Consider the following 18,322-nt stretch of genomic DNA (forward strand, 5'->3'; position numbering starts at 1 on the left):
GGTAGGATTTGACTACTCCTCCTTTAAGGAGGAGGGCTTGGGCCAATTTTCCATGCAGATGATTTTCTAAAGAATGCTAAAAAACATTAAGAAATGCTGACGCATAAAAATGTAAATTTAGCCTATTTTATATTTATATGCTACTTCAATTTTAGGGCAATCATCTAGCAACAGTAATTTTTCAGATTACACTGGCACACAATAGTCTTTTGAACACTCTTTGTAGTTGAAAAAGGGCCCCTTAGATGAGCTGTGTATGGTACAGCCAGTTGTGTACTGAATGGGGGAGAGAGAAGAGGCACCCTGAGTTCCCCTCCCCTTCTTCCTAGCCGCTACGTGGAGCCTTCTCCGTGGCAGTGATGGAAGTCTGTCTGCCCCTATACCCTTCAGGATCCTCTGCCTTCAGCTTTGTCAGGGCTCTCTTCCCCTGTATTGAATGGCCACTCTACCCCATTCCCACCTTATACTTTCAGCCTTTCCTTCTGGATGCCTACCTTCCTCTCAACATCCAAACATGCCCTAGCCTTTTTCATTAAAATACAGCAACAATTTACAAAAACACTGCAGTCCTCTGCTGTTGCTTCTTGGTCCCTTTTGTCCTTCTCAAGCAAAATTCTTGGAAGGAGCTTTGAAGAGTCAACATCTGTTTCCTCTGCTCTCACCAACTCCTTAAGTCATTTCCATTCAACCACTGCTTTTGTCCCTCTGCAAACTGGGACTGTCTGGTTGCTAAATCTAACAGATGCTTGCAGTCCTTACCTCGCCTCTTTTCTCAGAAGTGTTTGCCACCCCAATCCACCCATCCTTCTTTGTCTCCATTAACACTTTAGTCTGTAATTTATCCAGGCAGTATCCTGCAGATGCTGCTGTTCTTGTTTTATTTAAGGTCCTCTCCCTGTGAGATCTTATCGAGTGCCATGGCTTCATCCATCATCTATCTGCTGATGATTACTGATCATTTTCTCTCACCTCTCTTCTGTTCTTTAGTCCTGTATATTTTCACTGCCTGTGGAGGTGACTCCTCAAGCCTTTCAGAATCATCAATGCCCAGACAATCAAACTGACCACCTCAAACCAGGTGTCTGTATTCCTCATTTCCAGAAGGCCTCATGGTCTACCTGCTCGTCCAAGCCAGAAGCAGGGACTTCCTCCTCCTCTCTTCCTTCTTCCTCACTTTCGCCATTCAGTTGCTACCAAGTCCTTAAGACTGCACCTAAAAATAGCCTTGCGCTGGCTTACTCTCCTCTCTGTAGCTGCTGCTGTGCTAGTCCTGTTGCCATCACCTCCCACCTTACTGAATGCAATTACCTCTTACCTGGTCTCTCCCCATCGGCTCTTCTCTGCTCGAATTCATTTTATTTCAGTCTCCTTGGCCTCCACTAATCCTTTGTGTGAAAGAATTGAGTAGGCAAGTAGGATTGTGAAATGTCATTTTCAAAATTAATAAGAATGTGTGTCTATATATATGCCTACTGTATGTGTACAGAGGATATGCAAATTTTAAGAATCACATCTCCCACAACTGAGCTGCTGTCACCCTGGGGGTGGGATCTGGCAGCTGTTCCATCATCCATAAACAGCCCTGCTTAGCTCATTAAGACAGGACAGGAAGAATAATGCTTTATCCATGGATATCTGCCTCTGAGATGTCTTTTTGCAAATTTCACAAGTTGAATTTGGGCTGTAAAAAGGGAAATTAGCTGAAAATTAATTTAAATTCTCTATAAAATTTTCTGAAAATATTGTTTGACGTCAAAATGAATATCCCAATATCTACTCTCCAATAAAACCAAAGTTGGCAAGGAAGACAAATAAGAGAAACCGCAGAATGAAGAGCCATACTAGCCAAAGGACTTGGCCCAACCTGCCCCTGAAAAAAATCACAAATCATCCACTGACCCTGTACTGAATAATCCCCAGGGGGAAGAAAAGCCATTGTCCAGATCTGATGGACTTTAGTCAGCAGTCAATTCATTTCTTATTAAAATATCATCACACATAAGACCATTTTCTGATTCTCAGGGAGACTGCAGATAGAGATCAGTCTTACACCATGCTATATGTTTTCGAATAAAAAAAAATGTTTTCATTGACTGCCTACAAATTTCCCTATTCTCCAGGAATTTATAGTCTAGCAGGATGGTTGCGGGGGCTCATGAATGGAAATAAAGTGAGTGAGAAATACAAGGTAGTACATGGGAAACACTTTATAATGTGGGCTCAGGAAGGAGAATTTCATTTTTGGAGAGAAACGATGAACAAAAGTTTTCTGGTATTTGATATGTTCCTAAGTGCATGTATGACACAAGGCCAGATTCTACCAGGACGAAAAGAATATGAGAATACTTCGAAACCTTGATGAGAAAACCTGAGCTGTGGCATAGCTGATTAAACCCTCTACAACACTGGCAAATCCATATGAGCACCATTAGTCTTAGTCCCGGCTGCTCCATTCCTGATCTTGCTCCATGCCAATGTGTTTGGGTAAGCAGTAGAAGATGGCCAACATCCTTGGGCTCCTGCCATCCCCGTTGGAGATCTGGGTGAAGTTCCAAGCTCCTGGCTTCAGCCAGGTTCAGCTCGGCCATTGTGGCCATTTGGGAAGTGAACCAATAGATCTTTGTCTATCTCTTCCTCTCTCTGTGTAACTATGCCTTTCAAATAAATAAAAGAAGCAATTAAAAAAATAAAAACCTTCATGAGAAAATGGGATTAAAAGATAAGCTTATTTTGGTGACAACATTTTGGACAGCCATGAATAGTTTTTTTTTTTTTAAGATTTATTTATTTTTATTGGAAAGGCGGATACACAGAGAGGAGGAGAGACAGAGAGGAAGATCTTCCCTCTGATGGTTCACTCCCCAAGCGACAGCAATGGCTGGAGCTGAGCCAATCCGAAGCCAGGAGCCAGGAGCTCTTCCGGGTCTCCCACGCAGGTGCAGAGTCCCAAAGTTTTGGGCTGTCCTTGACTGCATTGCCAGGCCACAAGCAGGGAGCAGGATGGGTAATGGGGCTGCCAGGATTAGAAACAGCGCCCATATGGGTTACTGGCGTGTTCAAGGTGAGGACTTTAACCACTACACTATCACACCGGGCCCAGCCATGAATAGTTTTTTTATGATGCTGATTCTTCATGGACTTTTTGGAGAGCCCTCATGATTTTGAGTTCTGTACAACTAAGCTTATCATTAACAAAAATTTAAAACATTTTAGGCAGGGGGCATTACCTAGGTTTTCTAGCCATTTAAACCAATGGATGATGCTTCCAACATCTTCACAGTTTAGACACATCAAAACAATTTAGGTTTCTGAAGTTACTCGCTGCTTGGGTGGAGAAGATAAATTGGAAAGATTATAGTACAGTGGAGAGGAATCTCTGATGACAGTACTGAAGGCCAAACTCTCATCTCCATGTGAGGCTGTAGATAGTTAATTATAGTAACTATTAAGATTTTCAGGGATCTCATGACCTGTGCACTTACAGTCAAATCTGTATCATGATGGAGTGTAATTCTCATTAATGGAGGAAAACCTGAGCTCTGGGTCCAAGTTGCCAGTTACAGGATCCTTCAGCAGGTGCTCACAGTCAAGGCCATCTCTCACTACCAGGGGGAAGCTGGTATGCTGTTCCACAGACGGCCAGACTCCGCCTCCCATGACCTCTGAACATTTACCCCAGGATGCTTCACACACTCAAAACATCTAGATAAAGCTTAAGGCTGCAGATGGAGTAATACCTACACACACGCTCATTTTCTTTAACATTAATCATCAATAAAGAAGGCTGAAAAGTTTCCTAAGCCTTGCCTATTTCTCAGGATACCCTTAGAAAGCCTTTCTCTTCCTGATCAAAACATGCCAATGAGTCACCCTCAAGGCCTCATCTGCCATACATTGTAATCCCTTGTAAAACAGTTTGTATCCAAGCATCTCATTCATTCGTTCATGTACACATTTTGTATGTCTACAATGTATCGCTTCTCCACCTTTGGGCTAAGATCAAGTGTAGTATGTCTACAATGTGCCAGGTCCTATGCTAGGTGCTGTAGCTAGGGGGTGAACCAAGAGATCTAGTCTCTTGTCCTTAGGAAGTTCCGGTTTCGGGGGGGGGGAGGGGAATTAACTAGAAATGCTCTTTGCAGGGACCATTAATCCCACCCCCAACCTCAGCCCTGCAACGAGTGAACAAACATCAGGTGCCACCCACAGTCCCAGGCATACAGAAACCTAGAATGATCAGGTATCTTTCCCATCTAGAATCTTGGAGAGGATTAATTATGTAAACAAATAGTTTTTAAAACAAGGATATGGTAAGGACCACAATGAAAGTCCAAACTATGTGATTGGTACTTTTCTTGTTATGAGAGTCAATGACAGCCTTTGTACGAGGCAGCATTTGAGCTGTCTTAGCTGTCCACTCTCCTCTAAGCCACTCAAGTCTGGGAAAGATTCCTTGCATTTTATGGACACAGAACTGAGTCCCGGTAGGAGAGCTTTCCCAGTAAGCCAGCAACATGACGATTCTCCATCAGCCCCCGGCAGATGCAGCAGTTCTGTGGGATAATTGTATTTTAATTGAGCTGTCTGTACTACTCTGTACATGCCTCTGCAGAGATAGAAGAATGAGTAGCTTGATAAATAAGATCTTTTCCGCTAATAACTGCTTCTACATGAGGATGATGGAGCCAACCCCTGGGAGAAGGCGTCACTGGAAAGGGTGTGCTGAGAGATTCATAGTATTCCAAGTAATTCTGCAATTTGAGATGAATGTGGATAACCTGGTATGCTCTCATATAGAGAAATCAGTGCACCTGCCAATCAGAGTGTGGGTGACTGCCCCATCCCCAGAGGTTTGGTTGTGATTCGAGTAATGTGTGATTTTATACTTTAATCTCTCATGTAAGTACCCTGGGGAGGGGGATGTCATCCATGGCCAGGCAGTATGTACAGGGATTGCTGCGGATGCACAGGGAGTCATCTGTTTTCATTATAGTGTTAGCTCCACTTTCAGGAGCGCTGGAGCACAGTTACTCGCTGCCATCCATTAGTCCTTCCTGCCAGTGGACAGGAACATGCTGTGGACCCTACAACCCACCGAGGAGCACTTCTTGCTCTGGCCTTTACTATCTTCCTTATTTAATTCTTCTTCCTACCTCTGCTCTTAGCCCTGGAGAGGCAAGCCGCAGGAATACAGTTGTGTTTCAATCAGACTGCATGGTTCCAACCCCAGGTCTGCCAAATTATTTCTGGGCAAGTCATGAAGACCCTCTGAGCCAAAGTTTCCTCAACCATAAAATGTAACTGATTGCAGTACTTCCTTAGGTGGCTGTGAGGAGCATGTGTCTGTGGAAAGCAGTTGGCATAGTACCTAACACATTTTCAGTGCCCAGTGTTGTCTAATTACCTTTACTGTTCTAGCTCCATCCCATCAATCCCTTCTCTCTTTTCAATTTTTGCTTTCTTTTATCTGTGTGGTTTGCCTGCTGATGTGTGATCACCTTTGGGAATGGATATTTGACACAGGGCTAAATAGCCCTGAAATATGAGCGACATTTATTCTGACAATATGAGGGATGGAGATATAAGAGACAGTATTATCTTGCTTTGATTTATTATTATTATTATTAAGCCTTGAAAATAACACCTGCTTGCAACCACATGGCAGCAGGCTGAATTAATCCTAAAATATGGCATTCCTTTTCCTAAAAGGGAAATGTTGAAGAAATAAAAGGAAGCCATGATTAGAAATCCATGTATTTTGCATCTTGCTTTGTGCTACTCTATATGGTCTAGACTCTAATATTACCTTTTGTACACCACTCAACTGAAGGATTTTTCACACCTTCCAGGAAGCCAGGGGCATTTGGGCCACCTTTGTCATAGGCCCTGATGTTTGGGCATCTATTCTAAACTTCCTTGTGCCCATCCCAAGTGAAGCTGTGAGCCTCACTCTGAAGGATGACATATGTGCTCAATCCAGAATGTGTTTCTAAGAAGATAAGTCCTAGGCGGAGGTCAGAGGACAGGAAACAGAGGTTAACAAGTGATTCAAAACAATATTACAGTTACTGCAAAGTCCTCTCTTTCAATAGCTCCAGCTGATCCAGGGGATGGCAGACAGGGTCCCACAAGTATAAATAGAGATGATTATTTTCAACAAGCAGTATGATTGGGACCTTTCCCAGCTCACTTTCTTGTGCTTTCCTCAACAGTTCGCAAAGGTTATCGGATCCAGGCCGACAAAGAGAGAGACTCGATGAAGGTCCTGTACTACGTGGAGAAGGAGCTGGCTCAGTTTGATCCAGCCAGAAGGATGAGAGGCAGATGTGAGCATGTGGTGGTTCTGTGGGATCTGTGCCTGGTGCGGGGGTTAGCTACTAAGGGGTTTGGGAGTTACTCAACTTGAGCAAAACCAGCAGAAGTGTTGGAGTTGCCACCGAAGAAAGCAGGCGCTAGGGGGTACAAGGGAGAGAGAAGGGTTTCTGGTGCCAAGAGTAGAGCATCTTTCATGTCCTTGGTTTATGTTGTGTCTCTCCAGGGGCAATCAGTGTTGCTGGGGCTATGGAATCCTGTGGTTTGAAATGTTCATGTCAGACAGCCTTTCCCTATTACTCCATTTTAAATATATTCAGGATAATGAATTCAGATGTGAACTCTTAACGATTAGTTTTTTCCAATGTGAAGGGCCCTAGAACTGAACAGTCTAGCTGCTGGGCTGCTCACTGAGGCCTCCATGAAAGTAAAACAGAGTGAATCTGGGAAAGGGGCAATGGCATTCTCCAACAGTAGAGATTGAGGAGTGAGTCAAGAGAATGCTCCTTTTGTCCAAAGAGCTTCTACATGATGACATTTGTAGGTAGCAGGATTCCAACCCTTAAGTTCCCCACAGCCCCTGGCGACCTGGTAGCTGATACTGCCGGTCTCCGGGAGGCAACCTGGGGCAGGTCTAACATAGACTGGGAATTATCAGAGGGTGCCAGCAGGAGTGCTGGGGAGGTAACCAGACTCACTCTGAACCCTCCTCTTCTTGGAAGCAGCAAGAGACTTGATGCAATTGTTGGGGAAACAGTTCCAGACGAGAGCAGCTTTATTCAGATGAAGGACAACATATTCCACCCAGTTTGCAGTTCTGAATTTATACTGTCTGTCCTGCATCCCCTGCCGCATCCTCCCACCTTACTGGCTATAAAAAGACCATCTCCAGATTGGAATGTCAGGAATGCAGATGTCACTGCACTTGACAAGCTAGTTGTAACAATGTTGTCATGGATGCATGGAAAGGGCCAGAGACAGAGAGTCAGGGACCAAGAAGAAGGCTGTACAGGAAATCTAAAAGCTTCACAGCTTGGAGATAAAGTTACTGCAGTTGAAACTCAAAGATGGATTATGGCTTGGGTGACATCTTCCCTCTACCTAAGTTAACCTGCTGTCCAGAGGCGAGCTGGTTGTAAAGTAGTGCAATCTTGGAATCAGAAGGGGCCTTAGAGACTGACCCAGAGGTGGTCAGCCTTCATGAGGAAGAAGCCAGCAGCCTGAGGGATGCTGTGAGAGAATGAGCACCGGAGCCAAAATCTTCACATTCCTCACACATGGAACACTTGAGCCAATCTGGGGGTGGCCCCATGGTGGAGCAGCAGTTCTGTCCAGAAACAAAGTCTTGGGGCTGAAGGCTCTAGCATGCTAGGACTAGAAGGAATCCACTGAGGTTGCTGAATTCCCTCCTCCTTCGTTTTACACTGGAGGAGAGTTGGGCAGGGAGGAAAAGTCGCCAGGGCCAGTACTTAGGCCAGTGCTGGAGCCAGAACTCAGACATCCCGGAAGCTGCAGGTGGATGTGATGATAGTTACATAGAGATGAGGGAGAATTACAGGTCGCTTTACTCAAGGATTCTGATTATGAAGAGCAAAGTAACTCCACCCATGACCACGGAAGTGAAACAATCTTAAAATTTTCATGACAAAATGAATCTCATGGCTGCAGGCCGGAGTAAGAGAGTAACAGATCCTGTAAGCATTGGGAATCTGAGGCCAAGGCTCGTGACGTCGTTAGCAAGTGCCCCTCACTTACCTTGCTTTTCTAAGTAAGGAGTGGCCAATGAGCTGTTTTTCCAGGACAGTGGTCAGCAAACTATCTTCCAGGAAAACATGTTTTACTTCCTGTTTATGTCAGCAAAATGTTATGGAAACACAGCCATAGTAATTTACTCAGTTATTATCAAGAGCTGCTTTCCCTCTACAATGTAGAATTGGAGACTTCCAACATGATGGGCTGCAAAATCTAAAATATTTATGCACTGACTCTTGATAAAACAAAAATTTACCTGTCCCTGACTTAGTATTATATTACTGGTTGTTTCAGGGTACCTGGGGATGTTGATGTTCACGTTCAACCAGGCAGGAATGTTATAACATACAATCCTGAAAATCCTTGAATAGGAATGGTAAAACCAGAAATGAAAAAAAGTCCAGTTTTTCCTGAAGTTTGAGGAGAGTTCTGAAATAACAGTGTTATTTTTTTTCCAGTGGTCTCATTTGAAAGTTCTCTTTGTATGGTTCCCAAGACATTGGAGTTCACAGGGGTCAAAAGAAAGGGAAAGTTCTAAATATTGTTAACAGCATCTGAATTGATTTCATTTAGCATAGGAACAAATTAGTCCATTCTTCTTGGAAGGAAGCAGAAGTTTTAGAAATTATAGTTTATAATTTTAAAAAATCAACTGATTGCATGATTAAGTCGAATGGTTTACATGGCAAACCCTGGGTCCCTGGGGCAACCACCAGGATGCTGATCATACGCCATGGGGAGGAGAGAGTTTGGTGTTCTTTGTGTAAAAATTCTCTGTTGCTCCAGGGATTATTGGGAAGTGGGGTTGAGGGAGGTCGAGAGAAACTGAGACATGCATTGGTGCCCCTCCCATACTGTCTTGGCTTACCTCTCAACAGCCAGCCCCAAACCTGGCAAATATTGTTTTTGATAATATTTTGAAGTTCTAATGAAAAGACTGTGCAGAACAATTGGGTTCAGTTACACTGCAAATAGAATCACCAGATTTCCCTTTTCAGGAAAATGGAATTCAATACATTGCAGAGTTTTGTAAATAAGCAGTTGGGCTTTGTTTTCTCTTCTTGCTTTCTTAGAACCATGAATCTGGTCTTTGCTCTCTACTGCTTTTGCAAAAAGCTGCCTAGATCACTGTAAAAAATGAGAAAGTTGCGACCAGCTCCTCCCTTTACATTTGGGGCTCGGGACCAGAGGACAGGTAGAAGCCCTGGGGCCATCAGTGCAGCCTGCCCTCCATTTCCTCTCATACCTTCACTCTGGCACATAACCCTGAAACATACTCTAGGGAGGGCAAAAGGTCACAGCAGGCACGATAGGTGGACTTGATGCCACCTGGGCAGCACATTCAGGTTCTTGGATGAACATGCTCCAAGAGGGGGGCAAACACTGATGCCGGTGGTGCACTTGCTAAAGGCTCTATGGACTTGCTGTGTAGGAGGGGCACAGCCAAAGGCAGCTGGCCTGTGGAGCTGCTAAAGCCCAGGACAGGACCAGCCCCAGGGGCCCCATCCCCAGGGAAGATTCTCTCTCTCTCTCTCCTTCTGGCCTGGCATAATTGACATCATCATCACAGTCATCACAGAGCTGTAGAGGAAGAAGAAAAACATTGAGCATGGATGACGTTACACTGGGGGGAGGCCAGCTGCAGAGATCCCAAGTTCTGGGAAGCCTGCCTTAGGTAGAACAATAACAATTGTTCTCCTTTTGTGAGAACAGAGCATGCAGCATGCCTCCCCTTCTGTAGGCAAGTAAACTTCCAACTGGAGCCAACTCCTGCCAAGCTAAGAACACAAACACCATTAGTGTAGGCCTACCAGCCTCCCTGGGCAGCACGGAGGCCCCAGAGCTAGAATTTCGTAGAGCTTCTAGTGTCAGCCCTGACCAGGCCTCCCTTCCTGCTGAGTCCATAGAGAGCTCTGTCCTGTCTTCACAGATAACAACACCATCTCGGAACTCAGCTCCCTGCATGAGGAAGACAGCAATTTCCGCCAGTCTTACCATCAGATGCGAAGCAAGCAGTTCCCTGTGTCTGGGGACTTGGAGAGCAACCCTGACTACTGGTCAGGCGTCATGGGAGGCGGCAGTGGGACCAGCCGGGGGCCCTCAGCCCTGGAGTACAAGGAGGACCGAGAGAACTTCAGGCACAGGTGAGGGCTGTGAGCACACAGGAGCCAGAGGCAGGCAGACCCCAGCTTGCTCTGAGCCAGCAGTGTCTCTGTCTGCTGAGGAATTCCTCATTCCAGGCCCTTCGGAATGGGGGGGGCGCCAGATCTGGAAGGGCCCTTGTTAGCTGACCTTTTGTCCTCGGGCATTTTATTCTGCATCATTTTTGATCATTAGTTTTGTGAAAGGCAAAATGCCAAACACTTTATACTACACATTGAATTCTATTGACGCCGCCATTTTAAGTTGGGAGAATGGAAACTTCCAGATGGGAAGGCTGATATGGCCAACAACTGTAAGGAAAGCAGATTTCACACCGTGTGTTGCTAATCTACCACCTTTACCTTTCTCCTGCCAACTACCAGGGACCTCGGCTGTGTGTCCTGCCGCTTGCACCAGTGACACGTGCGGCTGCCAATCAGAGGTCCCCTATGACCAGAAGGCAGTTCAAGGGTGTGTTTTTGGCATGTTTAGACCCTGCAAGAATTTTAACTAACACAACCCCCATTTTGGTCATTCACACAAACCAGTGAGACAGACAACGCTAGCCCTCTCTGGACCTATCTTGGATGTGGCAGGTGCCAAAATGACCGAGCCAGCCAAGCAGCAGGGCCCCCAGAACGTTCCTGGGGCCCTTGCGCGTGCGTGGCTAGGGCTGTGTCTCTGGGTCCCCAGGGATCCCCTCTGTAGGAGCCGGTGGCCTCACCAAGTGCCTTCCTCTTGCCCACAGCCAACAGCGCTCCAAATCAGAGATGCTCTCCCGCAAGAACTTCGCCACGGGGGTGCCGGCCGTGTCCATGGACGAGCTGACGGCCTTCGCCGACTCCTACGGCCAGCGGCCTCGCCGGGCCAACGGCAACAGCCACGAGGCCCGAGGCGGCAGCCGCTTCGAGCGCTCCGAGTCGCGGGCGCACGGGCCTTTCTACCAGGACGGCTCCCTGGAAGAGTACTACGGGCCGCGCAGCCGAAGCCGCAGCCGGGAACCGCTGACCGACGCCGAGCGCGGCTGGTCCTACAGCCCCCCGCGCCGGCGGCCGGCCGAGGACGCGCACCTGCCGCGCCTGGTGAGCCGCACGCCGGGCACGGCGCCCAAGTACGACCACTCGTACCTGAGCAGCGTGCTGGAGCGCCAGTCGCGGCCCGAGGCCGCCAGCCGCGGCGGCAGCCTGGAGACGCCATCCAAGCTGAGCACACGGCTCGGCCCGCGCAGCGCCTCCTACTACGCCTGGTCGCCGCCCTCCACCTACAAGGCGGGCGCGGCGCAGGGCGCGGACGACGACGACGACGACGACGAGGACGACGACGAGGACGACGGGGACGCGCCCGACGACGCGCTGCCGCCCTACAGCGAGCGCGAGCTGAGCCGGGGCCCGTCCTACCGCAGCCGCGACCTGTCCTTCCACAGCAACTCAGAGAAGAGGAGGAAGAAGGACCCCGCCAAGAAAACAGTGAGGCCGCGCCTGGTGCTGCTTCTCCACGTGGGCCGAGCAGGGAGTCGCCGGGCGGCCTTGCTGCCCAGGGCGCGGGGTGGTCGGCTGGGAGGTCACGGGCAGGCAGCCCGCTCGGCCTGCCGCGCGAAGCCCATCTGCGGGGGCCTTTCTGCAGGCTGCCTGCCTTCAGTGCCAACTGAAGCAAGTAGACCTGGGACTCTGGGAAAGGCAGAAGAGGGAAGTGTGAGAACGGTTTACCGAGGGCACTGCATTTCTAATCATCAGCCATAAGGAGCCATCTGCATAGGGGTTCTAAGTGGCACCCCCACCTCAGGCCTTCAGGGGGTGTCCCAATCTGGGTGCAGAATGTTCTCGATGTGCCTGTGTGTGCTATCCTGTGCCCTGCCCCCTTGGCCAGAGGGTCTGTGATTTTTTTTTTCCTACCCATCAGAGAAGTAAGTCTTTGATATCGTTAAGTATTTATTCAGTGTTAAAATTTCCACTTTTTCCTTAAATATTTTTATTTACGTGCATGCAAAATACGCCTATGTATTTTGCTTGATTTTGCTTCATCGGTATACCCTGTCTGATTTCCTCACGTAACTCCCCCTACCATCTTCTCTTTGTTGTCTTCCCTGGACCTTTCTAACGGGAGGAGATTCCCACAGTTGAGACGTTGTGGTTTTGATCAGGTTCCCACAAAGTCTACCTTAACACAGAAGGATGGCAGTCACTGCTATTGACAAGGACACCAGTCACTTCTGGTTTTTTGTCCCTTGGACATTGTTTTGACTGGGTACTGGGAGAGGAAGTCATTGGGTCCCCAACCCAGTTTGTTGTCCCTGTGTGGCCTTGCATGGGCTATACTGATTCCTTCTGCTGAGAGCAGCCACTCCTCTCAGCTATCATGTGTGAGCTGTGGACCTCACAGAAACCTCAGGGACAGCCACAGGTGTCTACGAGAGGGAGGAGGACCAAAGTGCCTCTGAGCCCAATGCTTTGGAGGCCACTCTCCAAGCAAAAGTGCTTCTGGCCTCCTGTCCCCTGAGGTGCTGCCCAACCCTTCCTCCCACCCCCTTTTTTTAAAGACTGCCAACTGGGCATTCTTTCTTGTTCACGCTATAATTGACAAAGCATTTGGGTGATCTGAGGTTCACAGTAAGCCATCCACACTTGCTGTCATGGAGCTGTAAGTGGCATAGTTGTCCTTGGGATGGTGGCAGGTTGCTGTGTGGCTGTAGTGAGTTCTACCAGGACGGATGCTGGCTTCAGCACTAACAGGCATGCGCACGGCTCTCGACAGGTGGCGGACCCTGCCCAGTGAACCGTCTCTTGGGTCAGCTGCTTTCCTCAGCCAGCCCGTGGTTTAACTTTGAGCTCTTTCTGCTCTTCCCCAGAACGACTTTCCAACCAGGATGTCACTTGTGGTCTGATGTTTTCAAGACATCTACTGAATGACTAGGAATCAGATGCAGACGACAGGGACAAGACCTCAGTGCAAGCAGCAGCAGGCCTGGGATCCTCTCTGGCCACCAGCTCGGAAGATTTGCTGATCTCTTCTCTGGCAAAGGATGTCGGGCAGCCTTTGCGGAAGGCTGTTTGTAAACCTCAGAGCCCGGCTAACTAGTTTGAGAAACTTACCAAGAAAACAATGATAAGTGAGAAAATTCACATACAGAGTTTCTCAGTTTATCCTGTGCAGCCTGCTTCCATTACAGATCCTGGACTTCATTTGTAATTCTGCAGAGGAGTTAGCTCTGGACTGCTAATCTCTGAACGTCGCCCATGACTACAGCATACTTTTCTGTATCTCCCATGCTATGCTTAGAGACGGAAGAATTTATGACTGCTGTAGGAAGAAGGCCTTCTGCTGACCAGGAAAGAGAGCTGTCAGGCAGAATACACGTTTTCTCCCTATCACTTCTCAGTCACTAGTTATTGTCATTACACTAAAATCAGAAGATCTTCGATGAGCTCAATGGCAGCAGCCTGCTGGACAATCACAGAAATTACTTCCATTTGGCTGGGACAGAAAGAGAGAGTACACCCTTTGGGGAAAATGTCTAAGTGATATTTCTTTTTCCATTCTGAGAGTATAAACTGCTTTTCCTTTCTGCTCAACACATCAACATCTGAGTCTTGGTCATAAAGGGCTCGCCTCTCCTGCCATCTGGAGGTTGGTGCCGCACAACAGGACCCCACCTCCCTCTGCACTCTGATTAAGTTGTCATCAGGTGCCTTTTGATAAGTGTTTCAAATACACACATGAAAGACAGGAAGGAGTGAGAAGAAGGAAGAGGAAAGCAGGAATGCAAGATAGAAAGGATGAGAAGGGATGTAAGAGAAAAAGAAATCTAATTGCATTATATTTTGCATGTGAGACCTTTCCCGCACAAGCTCCACTCAATCACTGGTAGTTCATTGATTGTGAATTGTTTCTGCCATCCCAGTCCCGGGACACCAGGAATATGGGGCGTGCATCTTTCAGCCCGACTGGGCTGCCACTATAGATGCTTTTTGGAGACAAGGCAGCACTTTCTTAGAGTACTTTCTAATCCTACCCTTGCCTAAAAAAACAGGTTTTACACAAATTCCAAAAGTTGATCCTACTGGATTTTATAATTTGCTTGGATCGAAAAAACTGACCATAAGCTCTCTCTTTGTTTATCATCAAGAGGTATAGTCCCTTTTGCCCCCTCTTAAATCTGGAATTGACCATTTGACTGGATTTAACCAGTGACTCTACAACAAATGTGCCACACAAGTAAAAATTTGATCTTTCTTGCTGTTCTTGAGAAATGTATAGCCACCGTTGAGGGAATGAACCATGACTTACTTGCTGCATAATGAGAGAAAGGGGGCTAGTTGGCCCTACCCCCCTATGTGGCAGCCTACTGGCTCTTAGATGATTTGCAGATACATAAATGAACTCAACTGGACCGTCAAAAGAACTGCCTAGCTGAGCCCAGCCCAAATTGCTGATTCCTACCCAAAGCATGAGAAGTTGGGGCACTCTGTATGCTAATTTCTCTTCAAGGACAAAACTGACTCTTCTAGTCAGAATGTTCAGCCCTGTGTCTTTAAGTGTCTCGTGGCCTCTGCTGTCCTTGATCGACTTTTTCACCCTGCACTGTTATGGTAGGACATGTGATTGAGTCAACTCATTGGAGGAACACAATGATGAGGAGGACTGACCTTGTTCCCTAAGCCAGCAGTGGTCCATTCCCTATCTGTGGATCTAGAGACAACCTCTGAAGACGATTTCTTCTCAAGCATCTCTTTGGTTCTCTCCCGAGCTGCCTACCTGGAGCTGGGACCTACTTTCAGAGTACCATTCCACAAGTATCTTTTGTGCTTAATGGCATTGCCAAGAAAGTCCTATATGTACAATGAAAAAACAAAAAAGCAGCTGAATGAGGGTCAGGAGGATGATCTGGTATCACTGCTTGTTGGACAACTGACTTTCCAAAGGACTTCCCAGTTACCCTGGCCGCTCCCACAGGAACCAGGAGGACAGTTCAGCCCAGGCTTGGCACTGCCAAGGGCTGGAAGACACAAACTCGGTGCTGAGCTTCAGACCTGCTGGTGTCCCTGGCTTCTGAAAGCAAAGGTCTGGTCTGTTTGGGCCCCAGTTTAGAACATCATTTCTTAGTCACCAGCTTTGGATTTCAACTTGCTCAGGCAATTTTGGAGAATATTGTGTAGCTGCCGTAGCTATTATCACTGTGTCAGGCCTCTCACCACCAAAGAGCCCCATAGCAACAGCTGCAGAGACCAAAAAATATTGCTTTTCCTAGCCAGGGGCATGGATGATCTTGGTGAACGTTGAGAACAATGAGAAACAATAAAATTGGAAACCTGCAGTTCTGATGACAGTGAGACTATAGACAGACAATTTAAAAAAGAAAGAAGATGGCTCGCTACTGAAACAACCTTGGGGAGCGGACTTGATCTCTGTAGACTTCTAGTTCTTCAGGGAAGAGAAGAGGAACAACAACAGATATTTCTGGATATGTGGACAGGAGATAAGGCCAAATAGTCAAGACAAAGCTGGCTTCTCCACGTACTTCTTTGTTTTCTTCGCCCTTAAATAGTGTGTCTGCAAAGGAAGTGCACATACACTTATCTTCTTACATTTTGTTGGAATACAAAATAAGTCTTGTATAAGACAGAGTTTTTGTCCAGTGGGGCTGTGTAATTTATATGAGAGATAAGATATTCCTAAAGAAAGAGGATATACTATGAAATAGTGCTATGGGTAAATTACAATAAACCCAGAGATTTAAATGATTTTTTTTTCTATTTTAATGGGAATATTTTGAGATGTTACCGTTGTGTATGTCATTTATCTATACCATTTAAACATCTGCTCAGTGGTCTGCATAACCAAGAAGTGAGTTAGGGCAGGAAGGGGTGAACACGAGGGGCTCAGAGGCCTGTGAATCATAGCTGAGTCAGGGACATGCTGGGGGGAGGAGTGCGAATGCAGGTGACAGGAGGTGTCTCCTGTGGATGAGCTGCTTCCCTAAGCCACACACTGCTTCCCTAAGCCACACACTGGCACTGCCTCGTTAGAGGCTCAGGATGATTGCCGTGTACCTGTAGGCATGCATCAGCTATTCCACCCAAGCGTATTCACAGGGGAGCTTAGCACCCGTTCCCCAGGGACTCAGTTCTGCCATTTTGAGTGCAGCTTCCTGCCTTCCTAATGCAGGGCTGGTCTGCAGACATGGTGGGCTTCTTTCTTCCAACCCCTCACTCTTCATTTTGCAAGGTGGGACTGGGGCACTGTGGTTGGAAAGGGGCTGCCACCCAGAGCCAAGATACAGAGCCCCATCTGATTGTGTTTCTGAATAGTCTGCAGAAGTTCATATGGGCAGTGTGATTTGGTCTTAGGCAGCCTTGGAGAGAAGCTGGAATAACATATTATAATTCACACATGCCCCTCTCTATATAAATTTCTATTGGATGAGAAACCATCATTAGTGAAGACTTCAACCTACTAAATCTTTAGCCTCCGGGTTTATAGATCTTCCCTGCTAGGTCTATGTTTCTCAGAATTGTCTAATGGTAAGAATTAGTGAAATGCTATTGTTAAAAGGGTGTGATTGGTTATTAAGAGTATTTGAATAGGTCTAGAGTCAGGATTTGTACTTTTTGCATGCACTTCAAGAAAGTCTTGCAAATTAGATTCATTTGAGAAACGTGCATCAGGTTGTACCTGTGGTGCGCCTCAAACTGTGGATTCCTGGGGCTTGAATTTTGGAATTTTTTCAAATATGCTAGTGAGGATCCCATTACCCACAAGGGGCTGAGGATCCAGGGGCTTCAGAAGTCTGGCTTTGATGCTGGTAGCTGGCCCACTAGAGTCCAATAGTGGACAAACTGTGTGAGAGGAAGAGTTAAGAGTGTTCCCCCAGGAACCTGTGCTGGATGTTTCTATTCCCAGAACAGTGATGTGTTTTGATACTTACAGATCAGTCAACAAGAATAATAGGTAATTCCCTCATTCCCTTGATGCCATCCTGAGCCAAACTTCTATCATGAATAGAAAGAGAAAGGCCCTTGGGGAAAAAGGCAAATGTAAATCCTGCTGAAGGCATTCAGAGCATCAACTTGGCTTGTTAGCACCACCGCCCCCTGCAGACCCAAAGTGAGATATGCAAGGACAATAAAAGCTATATCCTTCCCAAATCAAATCAGTGTGGTTGTCGGGATCACAGAAGGAGTTTGACATTGACTAATCAAATGTAGAACCAAAATTTACTGAATACTGGTCCAGGTGCTTAAAGTGTTGGAAGAAACGTCCCTAATGTTTTATCTCCTAGGATCCTATCTCCTGGCAACTGGAAAGCTGTTTGAAGGAAGCCGGAGGCAAGGGGCTTTTAACATTAGGATGGAACTAGGGAGCTGAATAGCTGCCTGGGGTGTTAGCACTGCCTGAGGGCAATGGGAGGATTAACACTGATAATATTTGCATTACTTCTGGGTTTACAGAACCACTCCCATCTGAATGATCTCAGCTGACTCCCATATCAACCCTGTGACACAGACAAGGTAGATGTTGTGGTCCCATCACAAAGAATGACTGAGGTGGAAGAAGCTAAGTGATTTTCCCATCAAAAGGCTTTTAAAATCCTAGAACCAGGCCTTGTAACTGTCTAGGGTTTCTACACTACCTTTGGGTTGGGCATCTGGGTGACTATCTTCACAGCCAAATGTCTGGGAGAAAAGTCCTGAGCTCTGTGTTCACTCCTGTGCCAGCAACGGGGTGCAGCTCCGAAGACAGACTCCACGCCTGCTTCCCCGACGAGGCGCCATCCCTCCAGTGCTCGCCTGACAGGGGACCGATGTCATGCAACAAGTGGTGTTTTTCATTAGCGAGGAGGGGCAAGGCCTTGATGGATTCCCACTTCATGTAGAGGCTGTCCTGAGCCGTACTGCACATTCATCTGGCTCAGAATTTGATGGCTGAGGGCACAAGCTGCTGAGGAGCAAATGCCTGGAGATTTTGAAATAGAACCAGGAGGAGCCAGATATACACAGAAAGACAAGGCAGGAGGGAAAAAGAAAGATACATTCATTTAGCGAAAGTGTTGTTAGGGTTGCGCACAGAACAATGTAATCTGATCCTCTGAAGAAAATCACTGTGTTAGCAAAGGTATTGG

At 46.9% G+C, this 18,322-nt stretch overlaps 1 protein-coding gene across 1 annotated transcript in view; it reads left to right on the forward strand.

Annotated features, from left to right (window-relative positions):
* The window catches only part of ILDR2 (immunoglobulin like domain containing receptor 2), a 54,967-nt gene extending 41,880 nt beyond the window's left edge, over positions 1 to 13,087 (forward strand). Inside the window, exons 7-10 of the mRNA XM_041003262.1 lie at positions 6,213 to 6,326; positions 9,995 to 10,208; positions 10,955 to 11,672; positions 13,052 to 13,087. Coding sequence (XP_040859196.1) covers positions 6,213 to 6,326; positions 9,995 to 10,208; positions 10,955 to 11,672; positions 13,052 to 13,087 — 1,082 coding nt within the window. The remainder of the gene's footprint in view (positions 1 to 6,212; positions 6,327 to 9,994; positions 10,209 to 10,954; positions 11,673 to 13,051) is intronic.
* The last annotated feature ends 5,235 nt before the right edge of the window (positions 13,088 to 18,322 follow it).

This window comes from Ochotona curzoniae, unplaced genomic scaffold (genome assembly GCF_017591425.1).
Source record: "Ochotona curzoniae isolate NIBS_2020 unplaced genomic scaffold, NIBS_Ocur_1.0 scaffold_2683, whole genome shotgun sequence".
NCBI classification, from domain to species: Eukaryota; Metazoa; Chordata; class Mammalia; order Lagomorpha; family Ochotonidae; genus Ochotona; species Ochotona curzoniae.